The sequence below is a fragment of the Engystomops pustulosus genome, chromosome 2 (genome assembly GCF_040894005.1).
Source record: "Engystomops pustulosus chromosome 2, aEngPut4.maternal, whole genome shotgun sequence".
In the NCBI taxonomy this organism is placed as follows: domain Eukaryota; kingdom Metazoa; phylum Chordata; class Amphibia; order Anura; family Leptodactylidae; genus Engystomops; species Engystomops pustulosus.
This window is the reverse complement of record NC_092412.1, coordinates 133,553,184-133,575,077: the sequence shown is the minus strand read 5'-3', so window position 1 is coordinate 133,575,077 and position 21,894 is coordinate 133,553,184. Positions and strand designations below refer to the sequence as shown.

Sequence of the window (21,894 nt, the reverse complement as noted above, 5' to 3'; positions counted from 1 at the left end):
TGGCCGCTGTATCTAAGATGGCGGACAGTAGTCAAGATGGCGTCCGAAACCAGTGCGACCTCCATAACAATTCCCCCTTTGAGCTTTGCTGGCCTGTAACTCCATCCTGAGCGACCTCCTCAAGCTCCAGGTACCCACAGGTAGGCTAAGCCCGTACCTGCTGGACTTGTTACCTCTTCACCAGATCCCCTGGAGGCCAGTCACTCAGGGGTTACAGGTCTGCACACTCAAATCACATCACTGTGTTCCCATAGTTCACAGGTTTGTAAACAGGCAGCATCATCCTCCGCTCCGGGCACTTTTCCTGTCGTGGTTCTTACCGCCTGGACGGCCATTTGGGACATGGTGGACTTGATGAGGGGGACCATACAGCATGCCATAAGTGACAAGAGCAAAATCACAATCCCCAATATTACCCCCACTTAAAGGAAACCCTTCCAATCCCCCAACCACAAAGTGAAGGACAAAGTGTCCACCCCAGAGTTTCTCTTGAGTTCCCTGGACAGTCCTTCAATCTCTTCACGAGCATGGGTAATGGATCCATAGGGGGCGATGTCATCTGGGATGTATATGCGACAAGCCACTCCCACCATCTTACAGACTCCTCCCTTCTCAGCAAGGGTCATGTCCAAAGCCATGCGGTTCTGGGAAGCATCTCCGATATAATTCCCAAATCTCTGTTGATTACAATAAAAAACAGTTACCCAACCAACATCTTTGCTCATAGCTCTCTGGGGAATAATGGACTCTAGACCTGCTCATATCTGATTGTGGGCCTTGTACTCATCTGGAGCCTCGCTACGATGGTCCTTTCCAAGTCCTGCTGACCAGTGCCACGCCTGTGAAGCTAGAGGGAAGTCAGCATGCTTCCACGCTTTCTATTGTAAACTTACTTCTTGCTAGCTGGTCTCTTCTGACTGACTTGTATGCTCAGGGACACCCCAACCATGACTATCTATAGGGCTGATTGTTCTGCAAGATTTTTGCATCACATGAAGTACTGTGTAGCCTTTAAATTGAAGAAATGTCTATTATTTTAGAATGCACGTACGATAGTTTAGAGTTTAATAATCTGGATAGACATGCTTTGTACCTGTGAACATTTGCATATATAGCCGTTATAGAACATATTTCCTCATTATGTAGACACAAGGTACAAGTGTAACCAGCTTAACATAAGGGACTTAGCTGTAAGCTAATACTAGAAGAGCTTATTAAAGACCTGTATTATAGGGCAATAATGGGTGTACACCTCTATTCTACAGATGTTGCCTGCTCTGTTTTCCAATATAGATTTCCTTACTGCCTTGCCACACTTATCACTGCCACTCTCTGGAATTGATACATCTTTTTTTTTTTTTCAGAACTGCCAATGTCTTACTAAAATAATTTGTTGTTTTTTTATGTTTTTGTAATAGTTTGGTTATGGAATGCTATTTCTTTACTATTAGAGCTGTAAATACAAGACTATATTTAGAAAATGTCTCCTATTTTCTAAATGTAAATATATTTCTTAGGTTACCTGTGCACATTGCATATGACCTGTGGTTTTAGAGTAGCAGTGTAGTGACTGTTCCTGATGTGTTCAATATGTCCCCCTGCTGTGTGCACGATTATGCAAAAGCTATTCAAGAACTAGGTACTGATAACTCACTACTACTGAAACTTAGATTGTTATAGAGCAGTGGTTCTCAACCTGTGGGCCGTGACCCCAGCAGGGGTCGAACGACCAAAACACAGGGCTCGCCACAGCCGTTGTAGCCATGATTTTATTGCATTTTTACTGCAAATCGCATGGTTTGGAGTCACCGCAACATGAGTAACTGTAATGCGGGCTCACAGCATTACAAAGGTTGAGAACCACTGTGATAGAGGATGTATTGGAAGGTGCGAAAGGGCTCCAAGATGCACAAGTGGAAGTCTCAGTAAGACCCTCAATTCAGCTCAAACAAAGTCCTTGCATTGACTTGTCTTGCATGATTTTTATCAGTAACCTAGGTATGTGGGAATATGTAAACCAGCATAAACTTCCATTGGGGCAATTAGTGCCAAGGGACTGACCATCTGATTGCTATGACCAGTCTATGGCACCAGTCAAAATCATGTGTCCTTGAAGGTGTCAGAATTGTTCTGTTACTATTCTCTAATCTAGGGGATTCATAAGCCTTGACTGTATTCTTATATTGGTGGATACTTTAGCCAAGTTGGCAAACCTATGTATCCAACAAGAAGCATACCAGGATCTCTCATCCCTTAGGACAGTGGTGGTGAACCTATGGCACGGGTGCCAGAGGTGGCACTCAGAGTGCTCTCTGTGGGCACTCAAGCTACCTCCCTAGCACACAGTTTACCAGTTTGGACTCAAATAATCTAATTGCAGTCCCAGGCAAGTCCAGATTTACTAATCTCAGTGCTATTTTAACCCTTGAGTTGCCAAGGCCATATCTCATTTGTTCCTACAGGAGACACCTCAGTGGCTAAAACAGTTTGAGATACATCCTGGAATATAGGAGCCATAACTTTAGATCCCTGGCACCTAGAATTTTTTGGCTGCTTGGGACTGAAGTTTCCTGTGATTCGTGGGAATGAAGTTTTTTTTCCTCCTTTATTACCAAAATGGGTGCGAGTACAACATGTTACATGGGGCTGAGAACTCTGGAGAGGTGTGGAGATGACCGGATAATCTTTGAAGGTCCTCCTGTTGGCCCCATGACTGTACACCCATGGGGCCTGTACAGCAGGACCCCCGAGAGAAGCTACAGCGATAGTCCGGATTTGCCCTCCTGCTTTCAGTTACATCGGTGCCCTCAGGTGGCTGGTATGATTGAAAGGAAAACAAAAAAAAATGTACAGCTTATATTGGCACTTTGTGATAAATGATTGTATTTTGGTTCTAGTCTGGGCACTCAGTCTCTAAAAGGTTTGCCATCACTGCCTTAGGAGATGTCTGAGTGATTGATGATCTTAAAGGAATTCTACCAGCAGTTATAAATCCAGTCACAATGACTTGGGTTCATATTTTTATCCATGACCTTCTTCCTTCTAAAATAAACTTTTAAAATTATGCTTATGAGTCTGTTACACTGTCACACCCTGCCCCTGGGAAGTGCTCTAGCATACTTATAAAACATCTTTTTTTTAAGAAAAGAAAATCATGAAAATGATTCTGCATCTGGGGCATTCATGCTGATTTATAAGTTTTGAATCAGATTTCCCTTGGATTTCAGATTCTGTATATTCCGGTGTATAAGACGACCCCCCTACTTTCCTGTTTAAAATATAGAGTTTAAGATATATTCGCCGTATAAGACTACCCCTTTTCTAACGCATACAAAACACCGGTAAAAATTAAAAAAAAAAACAGATTTGAAATTAACATGGTCCTTTTTTTTTTTTTTCAAATTCCTTTATTGAAAGCTAATTAACGTACATACATGAGATCAAAGCTTACTTAGCATACAGTTACAAAGTATTCGCTTTATGCGAAAGTGGCTTGTATGTACAGAAGTTTAAGACGCAACAGCTGTAGAGAGGGTACATTTTAGCAGGTGTCGTCATAACATAATCTTCAATCGTATAACTAAACAAATATGAATGGAACAGAATCAAACTCAAATTCGGGTATCGTGGTCCTTTTTTTAATTCTTATGACATGCAGGTATATAGCAGGAAAACTGTCGCTCATAAACATAAGGCATACAACAACAACATTACCATCGTCCATTTTACTGTAAATGTTACCATACTGTACCTTAAATTTTTATTTTATTAAATATTCCATGTCATGTACTCAGAAGCGGGAAAAAAATTTCAAATGCAATGAAAATGGTGAAAAAACGCATTTGCGCCATTTTCTTGTGGGCTTGGATATTACGTCTTTCACTGAGCGCCCCAAATGACATGTCTACTTTATTCTTTGGGTCGGTACGATTAAGGGGATACCAAATTTATAAAGGTTTTATAATGTTTTCATACATTTACAAAAATGAAAACCTCCTGTACAAAAATTATTTTTTTGATTTTGCCAACTTCTGGCGCTAATAACTTTTTTATACTTTGGTGTACGGAGCTGTGGGTGGTGTCATTTTTTGCGAAATTTGATAATATTTTCAATGATATAATTTTTAGGACTGTACGACCTTTTGATCACTTTTTATAGATTTTTTTATATTTTTCAAAATGGCAAAAAAGTGCCATTTTCGACTTCCGTTATGGGGTTAAACACATTGAAAAACCGTTATCAGATTTTGATAGATCGGGCATTTTCGGACGCGTCGATACCTAATGTGTTTATGATTTTTACTGTTTATTTATATTTATGTCATTTCTAGGGAAAGGGGGGTGATTTGAAATTTTAGGTTTTTTTATTATTTTTTTATTTAACTTTTTTTTATTTATACTATTTTTCAGACTCCCTAGGGTACTTTAACCCTAGGTTGTCTGATCGATCCTACCATATACTGTCATACTACAGTATGGCAGTATATGGGGATTTTCCTCATTCATTACAATGTGCTATCAGCACATTGTAATGAAGGGGTTAAAACGAAATAGCCTCGGGTCTTCGGAAGACCCGAGGCTACCATGAAGACGGATCGCCGCCCCCGATGAAGTCACGGGGAGCGTCAATCCCAGGTAAGATGGCGGCGCCCATGCGCCGCTATCTTTTTGAGGCTGCCGACAGCTTTGCCGGCAGCCCACGCTGTGAAAACACCCGCGATCGGTGCTAGCATTCGGGATTACCGGCGTATAAGACGACCCCAGGGAAGACAGAAGATTTTTCTGTCTTCAAAAGTCGTCTTATACGCCGGAATATACGGTAATTAAAATTTTTCTCCCCTGTTGACATACACTATGATGGAGACACAGGACAGAAGATGGCCGCTGGACACGTGACCACATCACATGTCCTGCACCTGCCTGGGAAGGTCACGTGATCACCACTAATATTGGCTGTAGCAGTTGGTTGCAGTGCATCCAGTATGGCCATTGTTGTGGTGAGACGTCATCTCACTGGGGCAATGTGCAGTGATGGCAGTTACACACATCATTACTATGGTAACAGAAGGACAGACTGTTACATCATCGCTGAGAGTAGAGCGAGCATAAGAGGGAGGAGGGTTTACTGACAACTAAAGGAATGCCCCTTTAAGGAATATGTTAACCTATTATCCAAGACATAGTCAGGATAATATGTACTTCTTTATTCCCGGAGATTCAGCATTAAGCAGAAATAGATATTTAAAATCAATGTACAAATATCATCTAAGCAGAGCCGGATCATAGGGGGGAGCACCCGGGCCCCCACCAAATTGGGGCGATTCAATGTATTTGGCGCCGGGCTCCTCGGACCACGGGCCAAATCCTGCTGAAGTTTCTGCCTTTAGTCTATGGCAGAGCGAGGGAACAATAAGTTCCCTGCTCTGCCATAGACATTCCAATGTAAATAAAGATGGCGGCGCCCTGCCGCTAGGGTCACGTCTTGGAGTGTGACGTCTCAGCGTGTGACGTCACCGTGCTGCGACTCACGGCGTGGGCTGTAGCAGGGCACCTCCATCTTTGTTTACATCCGTTCTCCACCCTGACACCGTGAGGGAGGATGAAGACAGCACGCATCGTGGGAACGATGGAAGACGAGTACAATTTTAGTATTTTATCTAGGACTGTACATAGGGGGGTTGTATATATTTATTATGTGGGCGGGGGTGTATAGCAATAATAGGAATCTGTATATAATTGTTATAGGGGGGTATATATAGTTATTATAGGGGGATTGTATATATTTATTATTGGGGGTGTATATAGTTATTATAGGGGGGTGTATATAGTAATAGATGAACTGTATATAGTTATTATAGGGGGGTGTATATAGTTATTATAGGGGACTCTATAGTTATTATAGGGGACTGTATATAGTTATTATAGGGGACTGTATATAGTTATAGGGGGTGTATATAGTTATTATAGGGGTGCATATAGTTATTATAGGGGGTGTATATAGTGGTTGCTGGGTGAGCTGTATACAGTGATTACTGGCCGAGCTGTATACAGTGATTGCTGGGCGAGCTGTATACAGTGATTGCTGGGCGAGCTGTATACAGTGATTGCTGGGCGAGCTGTATACAGTGATTGCTGGTCGAGCTGTATACAGTGATTGCTGGGGGAGCTGTATACAGTGATTGCTGGGGGAGCTGTATACAGTGATTGCTGGGGGAGCTGTATACAGTGATTGCTGGGGGAGCTGTATACAGTGATTGCTGGGGGAGCTGTATACACTGGTTACTGGGGGAGGGGTATACAGTGATTGCTGGGGGAGGGGTATTTAGTGATTGCTGGGGGAGCTGTATACATTGATTGCTGGGGGAGCTGTATATAGTGATTTCTAGTGGAGCTGTATAAAGTGATTACTGGGGGCTGTATACAGTCAGGGCCGATTCTAGCATATTTGCTGCCTGAGGCGAATATTAAAATGCTGCCCCCTCTTCTCGCCGCTCCCTGTTCAGCAAATTCTGAAAACTTTACTAACAACATCCCCATAGGCAGCTCCCTGACACTGTGTGACTGACTACAGGTTCTGGGAGTCATAAGTGACATCTAGTACCTTATAGATGACAATCTCTTCCATCAGGAGGACTTTATTCCGGGTTCTCCAATCCATTACGTATCACTGCTGAGTTCACGGCCAGATAGCTTCAGCTCCGTGCAGCATCTCCACCCGGCGTCCCTAAAAATACCACAGTCACTTACAGTATGAAGGCCCCATATAAAATGAACAGCAGCCCCCCTCCTACCCCCACTAAAAAGATTATGGCCCCATATAAAATGCACCCCCCCCCCCAGATAAAAGGATTACGGCCTCATATAAAATGCACCTCCCCTCCAGAAGATAAAAGGATTATGGCCCCATATATATGCACAGCACCCCCCCCCCCAAATAAACGGATTATGGCCCATATATATGCACAGCACCCCCCCCCAAGATAAAAGGATTATGGCCACATATAAAATGCACAGCACCCACCCCCCAGATAAAAGGATTATGGCCCCATATAAAATGCACAGCATCCCCCCCCCCCCCCCCCCGAGAACAAAAGGATTATGGCCCCATATACACTCACCGGCCACTTTATTAGGTACACCATGCTAGTAACGGGTTGGACCCCCTTTTGCCTTCAGAACTGCCTCAATTCTGCTGGAAGCATTCCTCAGAGATTTTGGTCCATATTGACATGATGGCATCACACAGTTGCCGCAGATTTGTCGGCTGCACATCCATGATGCGAATCTCCCGTTCCACCACATCCCAAAGATGCTCTATTGGATTGAGATCTGGTGACTGTGGAGGCCATTTGAGTACAGTGAACTCATTGTCATGTTCAAGAAACCAGTCTGAGATGATTCCAGCTTTATGACATGGCGCATTATCCTGCTGAAAGTAGCCATCAGATGTTGGGTACATTGTGGTCATAAAGGGATGGACATGGTCAGCAACAATACTCAGGTAGGCTGTGGCGTTGCAACGATGCTCAATTGGTACCAAGGGGCCCAAAGAGTGCCAAGAAAATATTCCCCACACCATGACACCACCACCACCAGCCTGAACCGTTGATACAAGGCAGGATGGATCCATGCTTTCATGTTGTTGACGCCAAATTCTGACCCTACCATCCGAATGTCGCAGCAGAAATTGAGACTCATCAGACCAGGCAACGTTTTTCCAATCTTCTACTGTCCAATTTCGATGAGCTTGTGCAAATTGTAGCCTCAGTTTCCTGTTCTTAGCTGAAAGGAGTGGCACCCGGTGTGGTCTTCTGCTGCTGTAGCCCATCTGCCTCAAAGTTCGACGTACTGTGCGTTCAGAGATGCTCTTCTGCCTATCTTGGTTGTAACGGGTGGCGATTTGAGTCACTTTCTATCAGCTCGAACCAGTCTGCCCATTCTCCTCTGACCTCTGGCATCAACAAGGCATTTCCGCCCACAGAACTGCCGCTCACTGGATGTTTTTTCTTTTTCAGACCATTCTCTGTAAACCCTAGAGATGGTTGTTCGTGAAAATCCCAGTAGATCAGCAGTTTCTGAAATACTCAGACCAGCCTTTCTGGCACCAACAACCATGCCGTTCAAAGGCACTCAAATCACCTTTCTTCCCCATACTGATGCTCGGTTTCAACTGCAGGAGACTGTCTTGACCATGTCTACATGCCTAAATGCACTGAGTTGCCGCCATGTGATTGGCTGATTAGAAATTAAGTGTTAACGAGCAATTGGACAGGTGTACCTATTAAAGTGGCCGGTGAGTGTATATGCACAGCACCCCCCCCCCCTAGATAAAAGGATTATGGCCCCATATATATGCACAACACAGAGACAGGCGCGATTTATTTAGCTGGTGGGCAATTCGGGCAGCAACGGGCACCCGAATCACCCACATTAGAGCGGCAAATATCGCCGCCCTTTACAGCGACCCGCGTTCTGCCACCTGAAGCGAGATTTTCATCTCGCCTCATGGCAGATGCGGCCCTGTATACAGTGATTGCTCGGGGAGCTGTATACAGTTATTGCTGGGGGAGCTGTATACAGTGATTGCTGTATACTGGGGGAGCTGTATACAGTGATTAGTGGGGAGGCTGTATATGGTTATTGCTGGGGGCAGTATATAGTGATTGCTGTTCCCCATTCAATGGGGTCAGGACAATTGCATTTTGCATGGCAACTCAGAGCCTGCTGGGAGGGACCGATTTATAGATTCTTCTCTACTGCATCGCTTGTGACAAGGAACAAGGGGAATATTTACACCGCTGGTGTATGATAGGGGCCGTGCCCCTCTGTGTCCCGCGGGATACATCAAGAGGCTTCGGCCCGCCGGGAAAAACTATGCCAGGTCCAACCATAGAAACCAGCAAAGGAAAGCAGCCTGTCCTTTCCACCGGCCGCTGCCCGTCTACACCCCTCCCCGCCAACATATCGTGGAGGTGGCGTAGTCACTGTTAAAATCGCAAATTCTTGCACCGCTTCAACACCAGTAATAAATCTCCCCCTATGTGTTTTGAATTGTTTACATGCAAAACATGTGATGCTTGTTGCCGGTCGCAATTGTTACAATGAAAATGCATCTATGGTCAGGACAAGCTTCTCTATAATTCAGACACTGTGTGTGAACACAGCCTCTAAGGCAGTGGTGGTGAACCTATGGCACGGGTGCCAGAGGTGGCACCTGGAGACATTTCTGTGGGCACTCAGCCCAGGATAGAGTTTACTAAATAGGACCAAATCCTCCAAATATTCTTGCAGTCCCAGGCAACTTAAGAGATGCTGCTCTTAGTGCTATTTTAAAGCGACACTTCATTGGATGATGGGAACTGTGGGAAAAGTGAGAAGGTGTTGACAGAACTGCAATATCTGCAAATTCATCCTCTACAGAGAGACCCTGGAGAGAAGCTACAATTAGAGTCTGAATTTGCCCTCCTCCTTTTAACTGTATTGGTGGCCTAAGGGGCTGATATGATTGAAAGATGTGGGGGAAGAGTTAGCAATAAGTTACTGCTACCGGTAAAAACATGGATTTTGGTTGTTGTTTGGGCACTGTCTCCGAAAGGTTCTCCATCACTGCTCTAAGGCATTGCAGGTATGGAGAAGATGTCACCTCATGGCTTAATTAAAGGCCAGGAACACAATCACAAGAATTGGCTTGGCTAAGAATTGCAGATGTAATAGCGTTTTGGACAGAGGCAAGATTTTATTGTTTGGAAGCTGAAAAGATCCTAGATGTTCCACTATTGCTGGCTAAAGTGGACTAGTGAGAGTATCAACCATTTGGACTGCATTTGAACTTGAATGACCTTTTAGAAGTAGAGCACCGATAACTAAAGTTTATGTTTGTACTATTTTCTTTTTATTAGAAATGGTACCAGAGCTAAGCTTATTGAATAAGTATGGTATGAGACCCAAACTTATTAAAAAGTTATACTAGAATGATGCTTACTACACAGATATTTCACCAGAGCCAAGCGAAGTACAAAAATATGGTCTGAAAACCTAATTAAATACAGAATCAAGGTTCCCACATAGATATTTTACTAGAACCAAACTTAGTATAAAATATAGTGTAAGAACCAATTTTATTAAATGAACAATATGGAACAAACTTCATTGGTACCATAAGATTTAACCTCATTTAATCTACAATACGCTGCAACTGAATAGAGGAAAACTCGACTGTCAACTTTGAAATCCATTGAAATCACACGGTTTCCGCACAGAATGCGTAACATTGCTGATTTTGGTGCGTATCATCCGTAGTGTAATAAAGTAGCTTTAAAGTGAATGTGATTTGGAAAAAAAATGATGTAGACAATGCTCATGAAATTGTCCTCTATTGTCGCACTGAAATTGATGCTCATTGTGGAAAATAAAATAACAATCATGTTACTTTTCTTGTGCGTCTTTGCAAATTTTTGCATGTGTTTTTTTAAATTAAAGTTTATGGGATAGTGAAAATCTGCATCAAATCTGCAACAAATCGTGCACCATTGTGAAACGAAACCGGCAACAGATAATTCTGATCATTCTTATAATCCATTAAAAAAACTGTTTTAAAGCATTTGTCCACTATTTACAACCATTTTCAAGGTTGGTAAAATAGACATAAGCATTGCATATATATTTGAATATTATATAAAAATGACATGAAGGACTTCAGGTTCTGGCACTAGCAGAGATGACAGCATGGTGAGAAGCTCCTCTGTGCCCCCATCATTGTTCAGTTGTTGATTGCTACATTCTCCCACAGATACTCAACCCTCCCCGGGAAATCATTCTCGGAAGGCTAGGGCATAAGTTGATGGAGCATTACATGCCTTGTGGCAGGCGGAGATTCCATAGTGGCAGTGCTCATCAATCTGCTAAGCAGCAAACTCCACACAAGATGGTGCCTCTCAATCCTCCAGAGTAGCTCCACGAGCCCGAATCAACCCTTAGCTGGCCTGATTTTTTCCATGGAAGACCACCAGACAAGCTTACTGCTGTGCTGCAGTACATACTGACTGACCTAAAAGATTGCAAGCAGGTCTGGACACATGTGTCACTGCAGCTGAGAGCCAACTTACTGCAGCATTTCATGCTTCGGCATCTCTGCAAGCAAATTCCCAGCACCTGAAGCAGATGGCTAATGGTGGTTTTGGAGAACAGGTCTTGCAGGGGCCTGTGAATAGTAGCATTTATTCGAACCTACTGACAAATTGTCTGTATGCAATGACTCTTCTCAGTTCTCCTCACATCAAAGACAGGAGGTCAGCCTTTTTGGTGCCCTTACTACACCATTAAATGCAATTCTACGCACACATTTTGACACATACAAAACATGTGAATGCACCCCCAGAGTAACCAAACGCTTTGTAACATTTAAAAACGCACCACGTGTGAGTGCACCCTCTAAGTGACCTTGCTAAACTGTGTAGCTGGGGAGCTGGGGGGGGGGCTTAGATTTAATTGCCCTGCGATGCCTATGCTGTTTGTACCAGTGGCTTTATGCCATTAATATTTATGTATTGGCCCTGTGTTTGTTCTGATATTAAAGTGAATAAAATATTATTTTTAAAAAATCACATTAAAAAGACCTATGTAGTATAAACCTGTAACATCTGCAATCTCTTTCATCTCTCCTGTACTTCTTGCAAACCTACTAACAAGGGCACATAAATAAATTCTGGAAAGCTACTACCTGCTGCTTTATGGATACTTATGGTGGCCCTGTTTTTTTGTTGTTGCGCCATGTGGGCCATTATATGTCGATGCCACAATTTTAGTTTTTTTTTTTACTCACAACCTTTTTTATTTCTAGTTTCCCAACAGTTTTTTGGCAAATTTTTGTCACATAATAATACCAACAAACAGTAAGTCTACCAGTCAAGGCGGTCTTCCACAATCTAAAATTACAGTACAAAAAAAATCAGGACCCAAAATAAAAAAAAAAGTGTGTCACAACTAATAAATGCCCCCCACTGGGCTTAGGCAGAGAACTTAAGGTTCTAATGAGCATTTTCCGATTTTGTGAGGGGTCCTCGTCTGAAAATACACATACAGTATTAGAAACAATTTCATTCCTTAGAGATGCCAGTAACTAATGAAAGGTTGTGACATATTTGGTATTATGATTAGACATGAGTGGACCCGAATTTCCTGTCTGGGCACTCCGCTAGCTAGCCATGACTGTGATTAACCAAGGCCACACCCCTGACCAAACAAAGCCATGGCTCATTTATATAGGCGTTCGCGTCCATTCATCTCTAATTATAATGTGAAAGCAGATATTATAAATGTCTAGTAAATTTTATTTGTAGCACAAGTAAAAGTTATAAAAATAATAAGCAAATGATGTAAATAGGCATTGCTTATTGAGCTATGTGAGCTTCATGTAAATATGTTCTTTCAAAAAGGGAAGCTTCAAATAACATATCTGGCATTGTTTCAAGTTGAAATACCATATATACTTGAGTATAAGCTGACCCGAATATAAGCTTAGGGACCTGAATTTACCACAAAAAAACTGTGAAAGCCTATTCACTTGAGTATAAGCCTAGGGTGAGAAATGTGGTGGTCACAGCCTCCCCCTGTATATAGCCAGCTCCCCTGTCCCTAGTATAGAACTAGTCAAAATCCTAGTATATAGCAAGCAACCTACTTCCCCCAGCATATAGTCAGCCACCTCTTGCCCCCCCCCCCAAGTACATAATAAGCCAGCCCCCTGGCCCCCAGTATATGGCAGCCAGCTCCCTTTCCCCCAGTTTATAGTGAGACTTCCTCCTGGCCCCCCGTATCTAGCCAGCCTGTCCATGCCACCAGCATATAGCCTGCCAGTCCTCTGCCCCCAGAATATAGCCAGCCAGCCCCCCATTGTATATCCTTTCCCCCAGTATATAGCCAGCAAGCCCATTCCCCTGGTATATAGCCTGCCCACCCCCTGCTCCAGTATGCCCAGAACATAAAAATAATAAACTCGGTACTCACTTATTTTCTTCTAGTTCCTCTGCTTGAAGAATATCCGAACCTTCCTTTCAATCTGCACTGAAAAATTTGGGATGCGGCGAGCTGACTTGTTTGAAGCCTTTGACCTGTTTGATGTGAGAGATTTTGGAAAGGTATGTGCTTTTACTTTGTATGAATGATAAGTTTGAGACACATTGCAAAGTTTTAGGTCCAAGAAGGTGTCAGAATATGCCTACACTCATAAGTTAGAGTACATAATGTCCCTTATCCAGTGAGCAATCTAATGCACTTCAGCACAGTATTGGCATTTTCGTTAGACCATACGAATTTGTTGCATGAAAGGTATATATAAATGTAATAATATAAAAACAGAATGTGCATACAATAAAACAATATAATCAAATATTATGCTCAAATGAGCGCTGAGATTTACATGGCATGGTTACAGTAAAAATAGAGTTCCTCCTCAATATATAATGAAAGGGTAGTTATAAATAAACAAATAAAAGAATAGGTATGTAATAAATTGCATGAAAGAAGAACCAAGGTGTTCTTAATATGGGGGACTCCTTATAGAAAACTGAATAAATGGCTGTGGGTAAAGCAAGTGTTTAAGGAATTCAACTCACCAGGATTTTTTTTGTCTGGAGTTACATTTATAGAGTATACCTGTTCCAACTTACATACAAATTCAACTTAAGGACACACCTAAAAAAACCCTATCTTGTATGTAACCTGAGGATTACTTGTATTGTTTTTCTACTAAACTTAAATAAAAAGAAAACTGCACACTTATTAGTGCTTAGCACAATTTTAAAAAAATTAAGGATAAGCAAACTATGAATTTATAGAAAATAGCTGTACAGGCGGTCCCCTACTTAAGAACACTCGACTTACATACGACCCCTAGTTACAAACGGACCACTGGATATTGGTAATTTATTGTACTTTAGTCCTAGTCTACAATAAACAACTGTAACAGTTATCAAATGTGTCTGTAATGAAGCTTTAGTGTTAATCTTGATTCTTATGACAACCCAACATTTTTAAAATTCAATTGTGTCACAGACACCAAAAAAGTTCTGGCTGGGATTGCAGTGATAAAATATACAGTTCCAACTTACATACAAATTCAACTTAAGAACAAACCTACAGACCCTATCTTGTATGTAACCCGGGGACTGCCTATATTTGCATAAGTCACCCTTAAGGTACCTGAACACGTCGTGGATTGTCATGCACAAAATCTGCATACAAATCCACATCAAATATGCATGTTTTTAAGTGGATTTAATATATTTTTTTCACCTGATGTTATGTAATTTTAAGCAAGAAACGGCATGAAATCTGCATACATTGTATTAAATACATAAAAACAAATACTAAATAATTGAAAACAAAAAACAATGGGAATGAAAAATGTGACACCCTTTAAGAAACACATTTTGACTTGCCTGTTGTAAGTCACAAATTAAAATCACCAGCGATTCAATGCCTATGTGACATGAATTAGCCAATGAACGATGACTTCAGTGTTTCGAAATGGAACACTTTCCACGTGGTAGGCCCTGTTCCTTTGTCACAATGTTGAGACAGAGATGCTACCCGAGGGCATCAGACCATCTTCCAAGAGCTTGGTATTCCAGTTGCAACAGTGCACAATGTTATTAAGAAGTTTGAAACTGTCAAAAATCTCCCTGGATGTGGGGGAAAGAGGAATATTTACAAGAGATGTCTTTGAATGATGGGAAAAAACACCACCTCAAACATCCAAAGACCTTAAGGCCATCCTGGAAAAGTCTGGAGTCATGATTTCAAGAAGTAACATACGACAGATACCAAACCAAGCAGAGCTTGGCCAGAAAAGAAACCTTTGCTGAAGAAAAGACATAAAAAGGAACTACTGATCTTTGTCAAAGGGTACCTTGACAAACCACAATCCTTCTGGAAAAATGTTCTGTGGACCGATGGAACAAAATTAGAGCTATTTGGCAATGTAATAATGCATCAGTTTCCTTACAAATGGCGTAATGAATCTCGTGAGGAAAAGGACACTCTACCGACAGTTAAAGGGGTATTCCCATCTGTGGGACATGCAGTAACTCTCGGCCATTGCATATAAAAAAAGCATCTAGGGACAATTATCTAATTTCTAAGGGTCAACCTGGCTACATTTATGGGAAATTATTTTCACACAGTAATTATTTTTTATAACATGCAATTGAAGAAATGTATATATTTTAAGAATATTTATATATTCTTATTGACGAATATCAGTGCGAATAGCCGTTTAAGCATGGCAGATGATCCATAATGCAGTGGGGTTGCAAACAATCAAGAACTTTGAAGGAGGAGTGGGTGAAAATACCAGCTGAGAAGTGCTTATAGATGACTACAAGAAACATTTGGAAGATGTCATCAATGCCAAAGGGTGTGAAAAAAAAGTATTTTGTAGGGGGACCTTTATTAATACACACAATGCTTATTCTGTTTATTCTTTGAAATTGCAACATCTAAGTAAAAAAAAAAAAATTACTAATTTAAATAATCCTGAGGATATAACTTTGGTACATTACCATTTATTTCTAAAGATATTGTGCAGTACTTTGCACTCCACGGAAATTACTCTTTATAAAGTCTCCAATGATCTCTTCACTGCTAAATCCAAAGGCAACTCTCCTTATTCTCCTCATTCTTCTGGATCTCTCGACAGCATTTGAAACTGTGGACCAGCTCCTGCTCAGGATGCTTCACTCCATTGGCCGAATGGACACTAAACTCTCTTGGTTTTCTTCCTATCTCTCTGACCGCACTTTTAGTGTCTCCTTTTCCAAATCTTTCTTTTTTCATCTTCCTCTCAGTATCGGGGTTTCTCAGGGCTCAGTCCTAGGTCCTCTTCTCTTTTCCCTCTATACTGCCCTATCAGCAGATTTGGTTTCCAGTATCAAGTCTATGCTGATGATACTTAGCTTTATACTTCTGTACGTAACATCACCCCTGCCTTAATCCAGAACACTAGTGATTGTCTCTCTGCTGTCTCTAACATCATTTTTGTCACGGGTGTCCCCGCGATCCATGTTGCGGATCGCGGGTGCACCCGTGCTCTGCTGCCGCTGCCCCGTTACCCTCGGGTCAGTACTTACCTGTCCCGGCTCCTGTTGGCTCCATCACGGTCCCGTCCAGGCTGCAGGTCTGTCTCCTGTGTAGGCCGCGCGCTCCGGCTGCTAGGGCGCCCGCGCACGCCTACTCTCTAAGAATTTAAAGGGCCAGCGTCCTCCTTATTGGTGCTGGCATACCTGGCTCTGCTATATAGCCAGGCTACTCCCAGCATCCCCTGCCGGATCTTCATGTCCTGTTACTGAAGAGAAAGCCCTCCGTGTTCCCGAGCGTTTCCAGACGCCTCTGTGGATTCTGTGATTTCCGTGGTGTTCCCGTGTTCCTAGTTTCCTGTGTTCCCTTGTTCCGTGTTATCCTGTGGCGGCCCTGGTATCCTGCCAGCCATCCGAGGTCCTGCCAGCCATCCAAGGTCCTGCCAGCCATCCAAGGTCCTGCCTGCCATCCATGGTCCTGCCTGCCATCCGTGGTCCTGCCTGCCATCCGTGGTCCTGCCTGCCATCCGTGGTCCCCGTGTCCCTACCTTGGCTGCCACTGCGGGCCTAGTCACACCCGCAGAGCGACCTGGTGACTCCCTCTGCAGCAAGACCATCCCGCTTTGCGGCGGGCTCTGGCGAAAACCAGGAGTTCACTTAGACTCCGCTCCCGGGTGCGGCTAAGGTTGTTATGTCCCGCGGTGGTCCAGGGAGTCCACTTACTTAGTCCTAAGGCACTAATCCCCATATACTGTGACAGTAGGATCCGGCCATGGACTCCGCCAAGGTCTTGTATCCTGCAAAAGCCATGGACTGTGTCGAGGATCCGTACCTGCTACTGGGTGACCTCCCTAGCACCATCGGCCGGCAGTCCCAAGAGATTGCTGTCCAAAAGGAACTCTTGGACAAACTTGCTGCCACTCTTCGGATGATTGCCTCCCAGATTGACTCCTCCCGTTGCTTCAGTCATCCCGCAATGTTTTTTGGCAGTAGAGACTGGACCCGAAAATTTTTTGCCGGACAAAATTGATGGCAACCCCAAATTGTGCCGGAGATTTATTTCCCAGTGCTCGCAGCACCTTGAACTGTTATCCTCCCAGTACCCCTCCGAACGCTCTAGGGTGGCGTTCATCTACTGTCTGCTCTCTGGAGAGGCCCTGGCCTGGGCTACCCCCCTATTGGATAGTGGTGACCCGGACATGGTTTCCCATACCAAGTTCCTGGCTAGAGTCCAGGTTTGAACCACCTCAAGTTCGGCTACCTCGCCTGTCCAGCTTGGTCCCGGTGTCCCCAGTGTCTCCACTGCCTCCCAGATCTGCTCCAGCATCGCCCAAACCTCCACAGCTTTCCAGATCTGCTCCAGCGGCGCCCAAGCCTCCGCAGCTTGCCAGAGCTGCTCCAGCGGCGCCCAAGCCTCCGCAGCTTCCCAGAGCTGCTCCAGTGGCGCCCAAGCCTCCGCAGCTTCCAGCAGCTGCTCCAGTGTCTCCGCAGCTTCCCGCAGCTTCTCCTCTGGCTCTGCAGCTTCCCGCAGCTGCCCGCAGCTGCTCCAGTGTCTCCGCAGCTTCCAGCAGCTGCTCCAGTGTCTCCGCAGCTTCCTGCAGCTGCTCCAGTGTCTCTGCAGCTTCCAGCAGCTGCTCCTCTGGCTCCGCAGCTTTCCAGAGCTGCTCCAGTGTCTCCGCAGCTCCCACAGCTGCTCCAGTGGCTCTGCAGCTTACCAGTGCTGCTCCCTTGGCTCAGCAGCTTGCCAGTGTTGCTCCCGTGGCTCAGCAGCTTGCCAGTGCTGCTCCCGTGGCTCTGTAGCTTGCCAGTGCTGCTCCCGTGGCTCCGCAGCTTGCCAGTGCTGCTCCCGTGGCTCCGCAGCTTGCCAGTGCTGCTCCCGTGGCTCTGCAGCTTGCCAGTGCTGCTCCCGTGGCTCTGCAGCTTGCCAGTGCTGCTCCCATGGCTCTGCAGCTTGCCAGTGCTGCTTCCGTGACTCCGCAGCTTGCCAGTGCTGCTCTAGTGGCTCTGCAGCTTGCCAGTGCTGTTCCCGTGGCTCCGCAGCTTGCCAGTGCTGTTCCCATGGCTCCGCAGCTTGCCAGTGCTGTTCCAGTGGCTCCGCAGCTTGCCAGTGCTGCTCCCGTGGCTCTGCAGCCTGCCAGTGCTGCTCCCGTGGCTCCGCAGCTTGCCAGTGCTGCTCCAGTGGCTCTGCAGCTTGCCAGTGCTGCTCCCGTGGCTCCGCAGCTTGCCAGTGCTGTTCCCGTGGCTCTCCAGAATTCGTCCCAGCCTCCGCAGCTTGCCAGTGCTGCTTCCTTGACTACGCGGCCTCCAGAGCCTCCACCGGCCTCCCCTGAGGCCGCTCCAGAGCCTCCACCGGCCTCCCCTGAGGCCGCTCCAGAGCCTCCACCGGCCTCCCCTGAGGCCGCTCCAGAGCCTCCAGCGGCCTCCCCTGAGGCCACTCCAGAGCCTCCACCGGCCTCCCCTGAGACCACTCCAGAGCCTCCACCGGCCTCCCCTGAGGCCTCATCGGTGTGCCTAGAGTCAACCCAGCCTGCTTCCCAAGTCTTCTCGGTGCCTGCTCTCCCCTTAAGGTGACTTATCATCAAGAAGAATTGGAGGAGACGAAGAAGGAAGAACAGCGGGCTGAAGAAGAAGAGAAGAGGGGCCCTAAGGGGGGGGGGTACTGTCACATTACCCTTGGGTCAGTACTTACCTGTCCCGGCTCCTGTTGGCTCCATCACGGTCCCGTCCAGGCCGCAGGTCTGTCTCCTGTGTAGGCTGCGCGCTCCCGCTGCTAGGGCGCGCGCGCGCCTACTCTCTAAGAATTTAAAGGGCCAGCGTCCTCCTTATTGGTGCTGGCATACCTGGCTCTGCTATATAGCCAGGCTACTCCCAGCATCCCCTGCCGGATCTTCATATCCTATTACTGAAGAGAAAGCCCTCTGTGTTCCCGAGCGTTTCCAGACGCCTCTGTGGATTCTGTGATTTCCGTGGTGTTCCCGTGTTCCTGGTTTCCTGTGTTCCCTTGTTCCGTGTTATCCTGTGGCGGTCCTGGTATCCTGTGGCGGTCCTGGTATCCTGTGGCGGTCCTGGTGTCCTGCCAGCCATCCGAGGTCCTGCCAGCCATCCGAGGTCCTGCCAGCCATCCGTGGTCCTGCCTGCCATCCGAGGTCCTGCCTGCCATCCGTGGTCCTACCTGCCATCCGTGGTCCTGCCTGCCATCCGTGGTCCTGCCTGCCATCCATGGTCCTGCCTGCCATCCGTGGTCCCCGTGTCCCTACCTTGGCTGCCACCGCGGGTCTAGTCACACCCGCAGAGCGACTTGGTGACTCCCACCGCAGCAAGACCATCCCGCTTTGCGGCGGGCTCTGGCGAAGACCAGGAGTTCACTTAGACTCCGGCGCCTGGGTGCGGCTGAGGTTGTTATCTCCCGTGGTGGTCCAGGGAGTCCACTTACTTAGTCCTAAGGGACTAATCCCCATAGACTGTGACAATGTTCTCTCTTTCCTTGAAACTTAAAGGGGTTGTCCAAGAGTAAGAAAAAATTGTGAGTTGGCTTGGTTGCACAAAAAAATTTAACTTGTACTTATCTCGATCGGCACTTCCTGTGTCCTGCGCCGCAGCCCCTCCTTGTTGTGTACCTGTTTGTTTACAGAGGCACAGAAGCTTTTTCTTACTCTTGGAATACCCCTTTAATCTTTCTAAGACTGAATTTCTTGTCTTTTCATCATCTACTAACCAACCAAACTATGACCTCTCAATCTTTGCCTGTGGGATCACCATGACCTGCTGTCTCTTGGTTGTGCTGGACTTTGACCTCTCCTTTATACCACATATTCAATATGTCGCTCTCTCTTGCCGCTTGCATCTCAGAAACATCTCTAGAATCTCACCATTTCTTACAATTGAAACATCTAAAATGCTAATTGTCATTCTGATTCACTCTCGCCAAGACCACTGTAACTCACTAGAAATTGGTCTTCCACTCACTTATCTCTCTCTCCTCTCCAATCTATCCTTAATGCAGCAGCCAGGCTTGTCTTGCAGACTGAACGCTACACGGATGCCACCAGTTTTTTTTTCAGACACTGCACTGGTTGTCTGTCTCCTTCCAAATGCAGTTTAAAATAATCACCCTCATCCACAAAGCGCTGCACCTCCCTTTCCCTCCTCTCTCATCTAAGTCTATCGCCTAACCCGTGCTCTTTTATCTGCCAGTGATCAAAGATTATTTGCTATATTAATTCAAACCTCTCATTCGCATTTACAGGCCTTTTTCCAAGCTGCACCAATTCTCAGGATCATGAATAAGACGCCACACATTAATCTTTAGGCACTACAATGTGTGGTTATGTAGCCTCTTAAACAGACTCATTTACCATATCCGTGTAAATTTTTGAATGTACCAGAAGTGTGGACTATGTTCAATTCTCTTCAATTCCCTAACCCAGACTATTAGAATAATATCCAACCTCCAAAGCTTCAAACGTGCTCTTAAAGCCCATCTCTTTAGGCAAGCATATCACATTCCCTAACTGCATAAAACTTCAAATCTTTTGTTACTAACCCATCCTGTGTCATCCTCCCATCTGTTATCCGGAAAACACCAGATACCAAGCTCCAGGAGCTTCTCTGCAGTCGCACTGACCTTGGACTTTGTATATAAGATGGAAGCTGATGGCTGGTTCAAGCAGCAGCATCTTTGTTTCTCTATTAAATTGTTTTAGGCTTTTTGACCATTATACAAGCTCTTATACCTCTTGTGTCACCCCCTTATCCTCATAGACTGTAAGCTACGACCTGGACCCCCTCTCCTATTGTTCCATATGACCGCTTGTACTCTGTAATGTAATATTATATTTGTATATGTCCCATATTATTTGTAAAGCGCTACAGAATATGATGGCTCTATATAAATAAAGCTTATTATTATTATTATTATTATTATTATTATTATTATTATTGTTATTATTATGAAAAGGGATGTCATTAATGTGGAGCAGCCCTTTTAATTTGTAGTATGTTTACATTTGATACATGTGTATAATATATATCTCGCTATTAGCACTCATGATTATAACTTTGCTGAGTATATCACCAAGCAATGAGCGATAGTAGACAGTGGAGGAACAAAAATCTGGCTCAATATTTGCCTATATTTTAATTCCTTTCACCTGGAAAGATGAGGAGTCTAGTGATCACTTGTTTCTCTGCATATGTTTTAGAGACTGTAGCCTGAATACGACTTCAGTGCTAAGTGACCACAATCCTCCATCTATGTGAATATCCACTAAGGGCTGTGAGAACACATAGCGAGACACAGGCTGTTGTTTCAGTTCCTGTGTGGGTTTCGCTCACTTCCTGTTACCGCTGCTTTTTTCAGCAACTGCTGGGAAACTCCAGTCTACTGTATAATTGCGCAGCAGTACAGAAGGGCCTGATGTCATATCTCAATGATGTATGAAACCATAAAATGGTATAGACAGTCTGAGGGGTTGTATGCAGTGCTCCCTTCTTTCTGATGCTTCCATACAGTCCATCATGTACAGAGATATATTGGGAAGTTGTCCTGGAAAATAATGTAAAAGTGGCACCACACACTACACAGGTCCATAACTCCAGAAGGCATCATGTTTTTACCTGGATGCAACAGCAACAGCCTTCTGAACTATACACATAAACATACCCTACACAGATCCTCTAAAGTACACTTCTTGAAAAATTAAAGGGAAGCTGTCATCAGGAGCCATTTTTCTGGCTCCCCCCCAGAGAATAGTGTATACATTCCCAAAGAGTTTTTATAGTAAAACTATCTCATTCTGAAAAAAAAAAAAAAGTTAGGTCA

General features: G+C 44.8%; 1 protein-coding gene across 3 annotated transcripts in view; it reads left to right on the top strand.

Annotated features, from left to right (window-relative positions):
• VAV1 (vav guanine nucleotide exchange factor 1) overlaps positions 1-21,894 on the top strand; it is a 62,088-nt gene that overhangs the window by 3,453 nt on the left and 36,741 nt on the right. For all 3 annotated transcript variants that reach the window (XM_072136515.1, XM_072136514.1, XM_072136513.1), the window contains exon 2: positions 13,020-13,136. In XM_072136515.1, the coding sequence (XP_071992616.1) occupies positions 13,020-13,136 (117 nt within the window). The remainder of the gene's footprint in view (positions 1-13,019; positions 13,137-21,894) is intronic.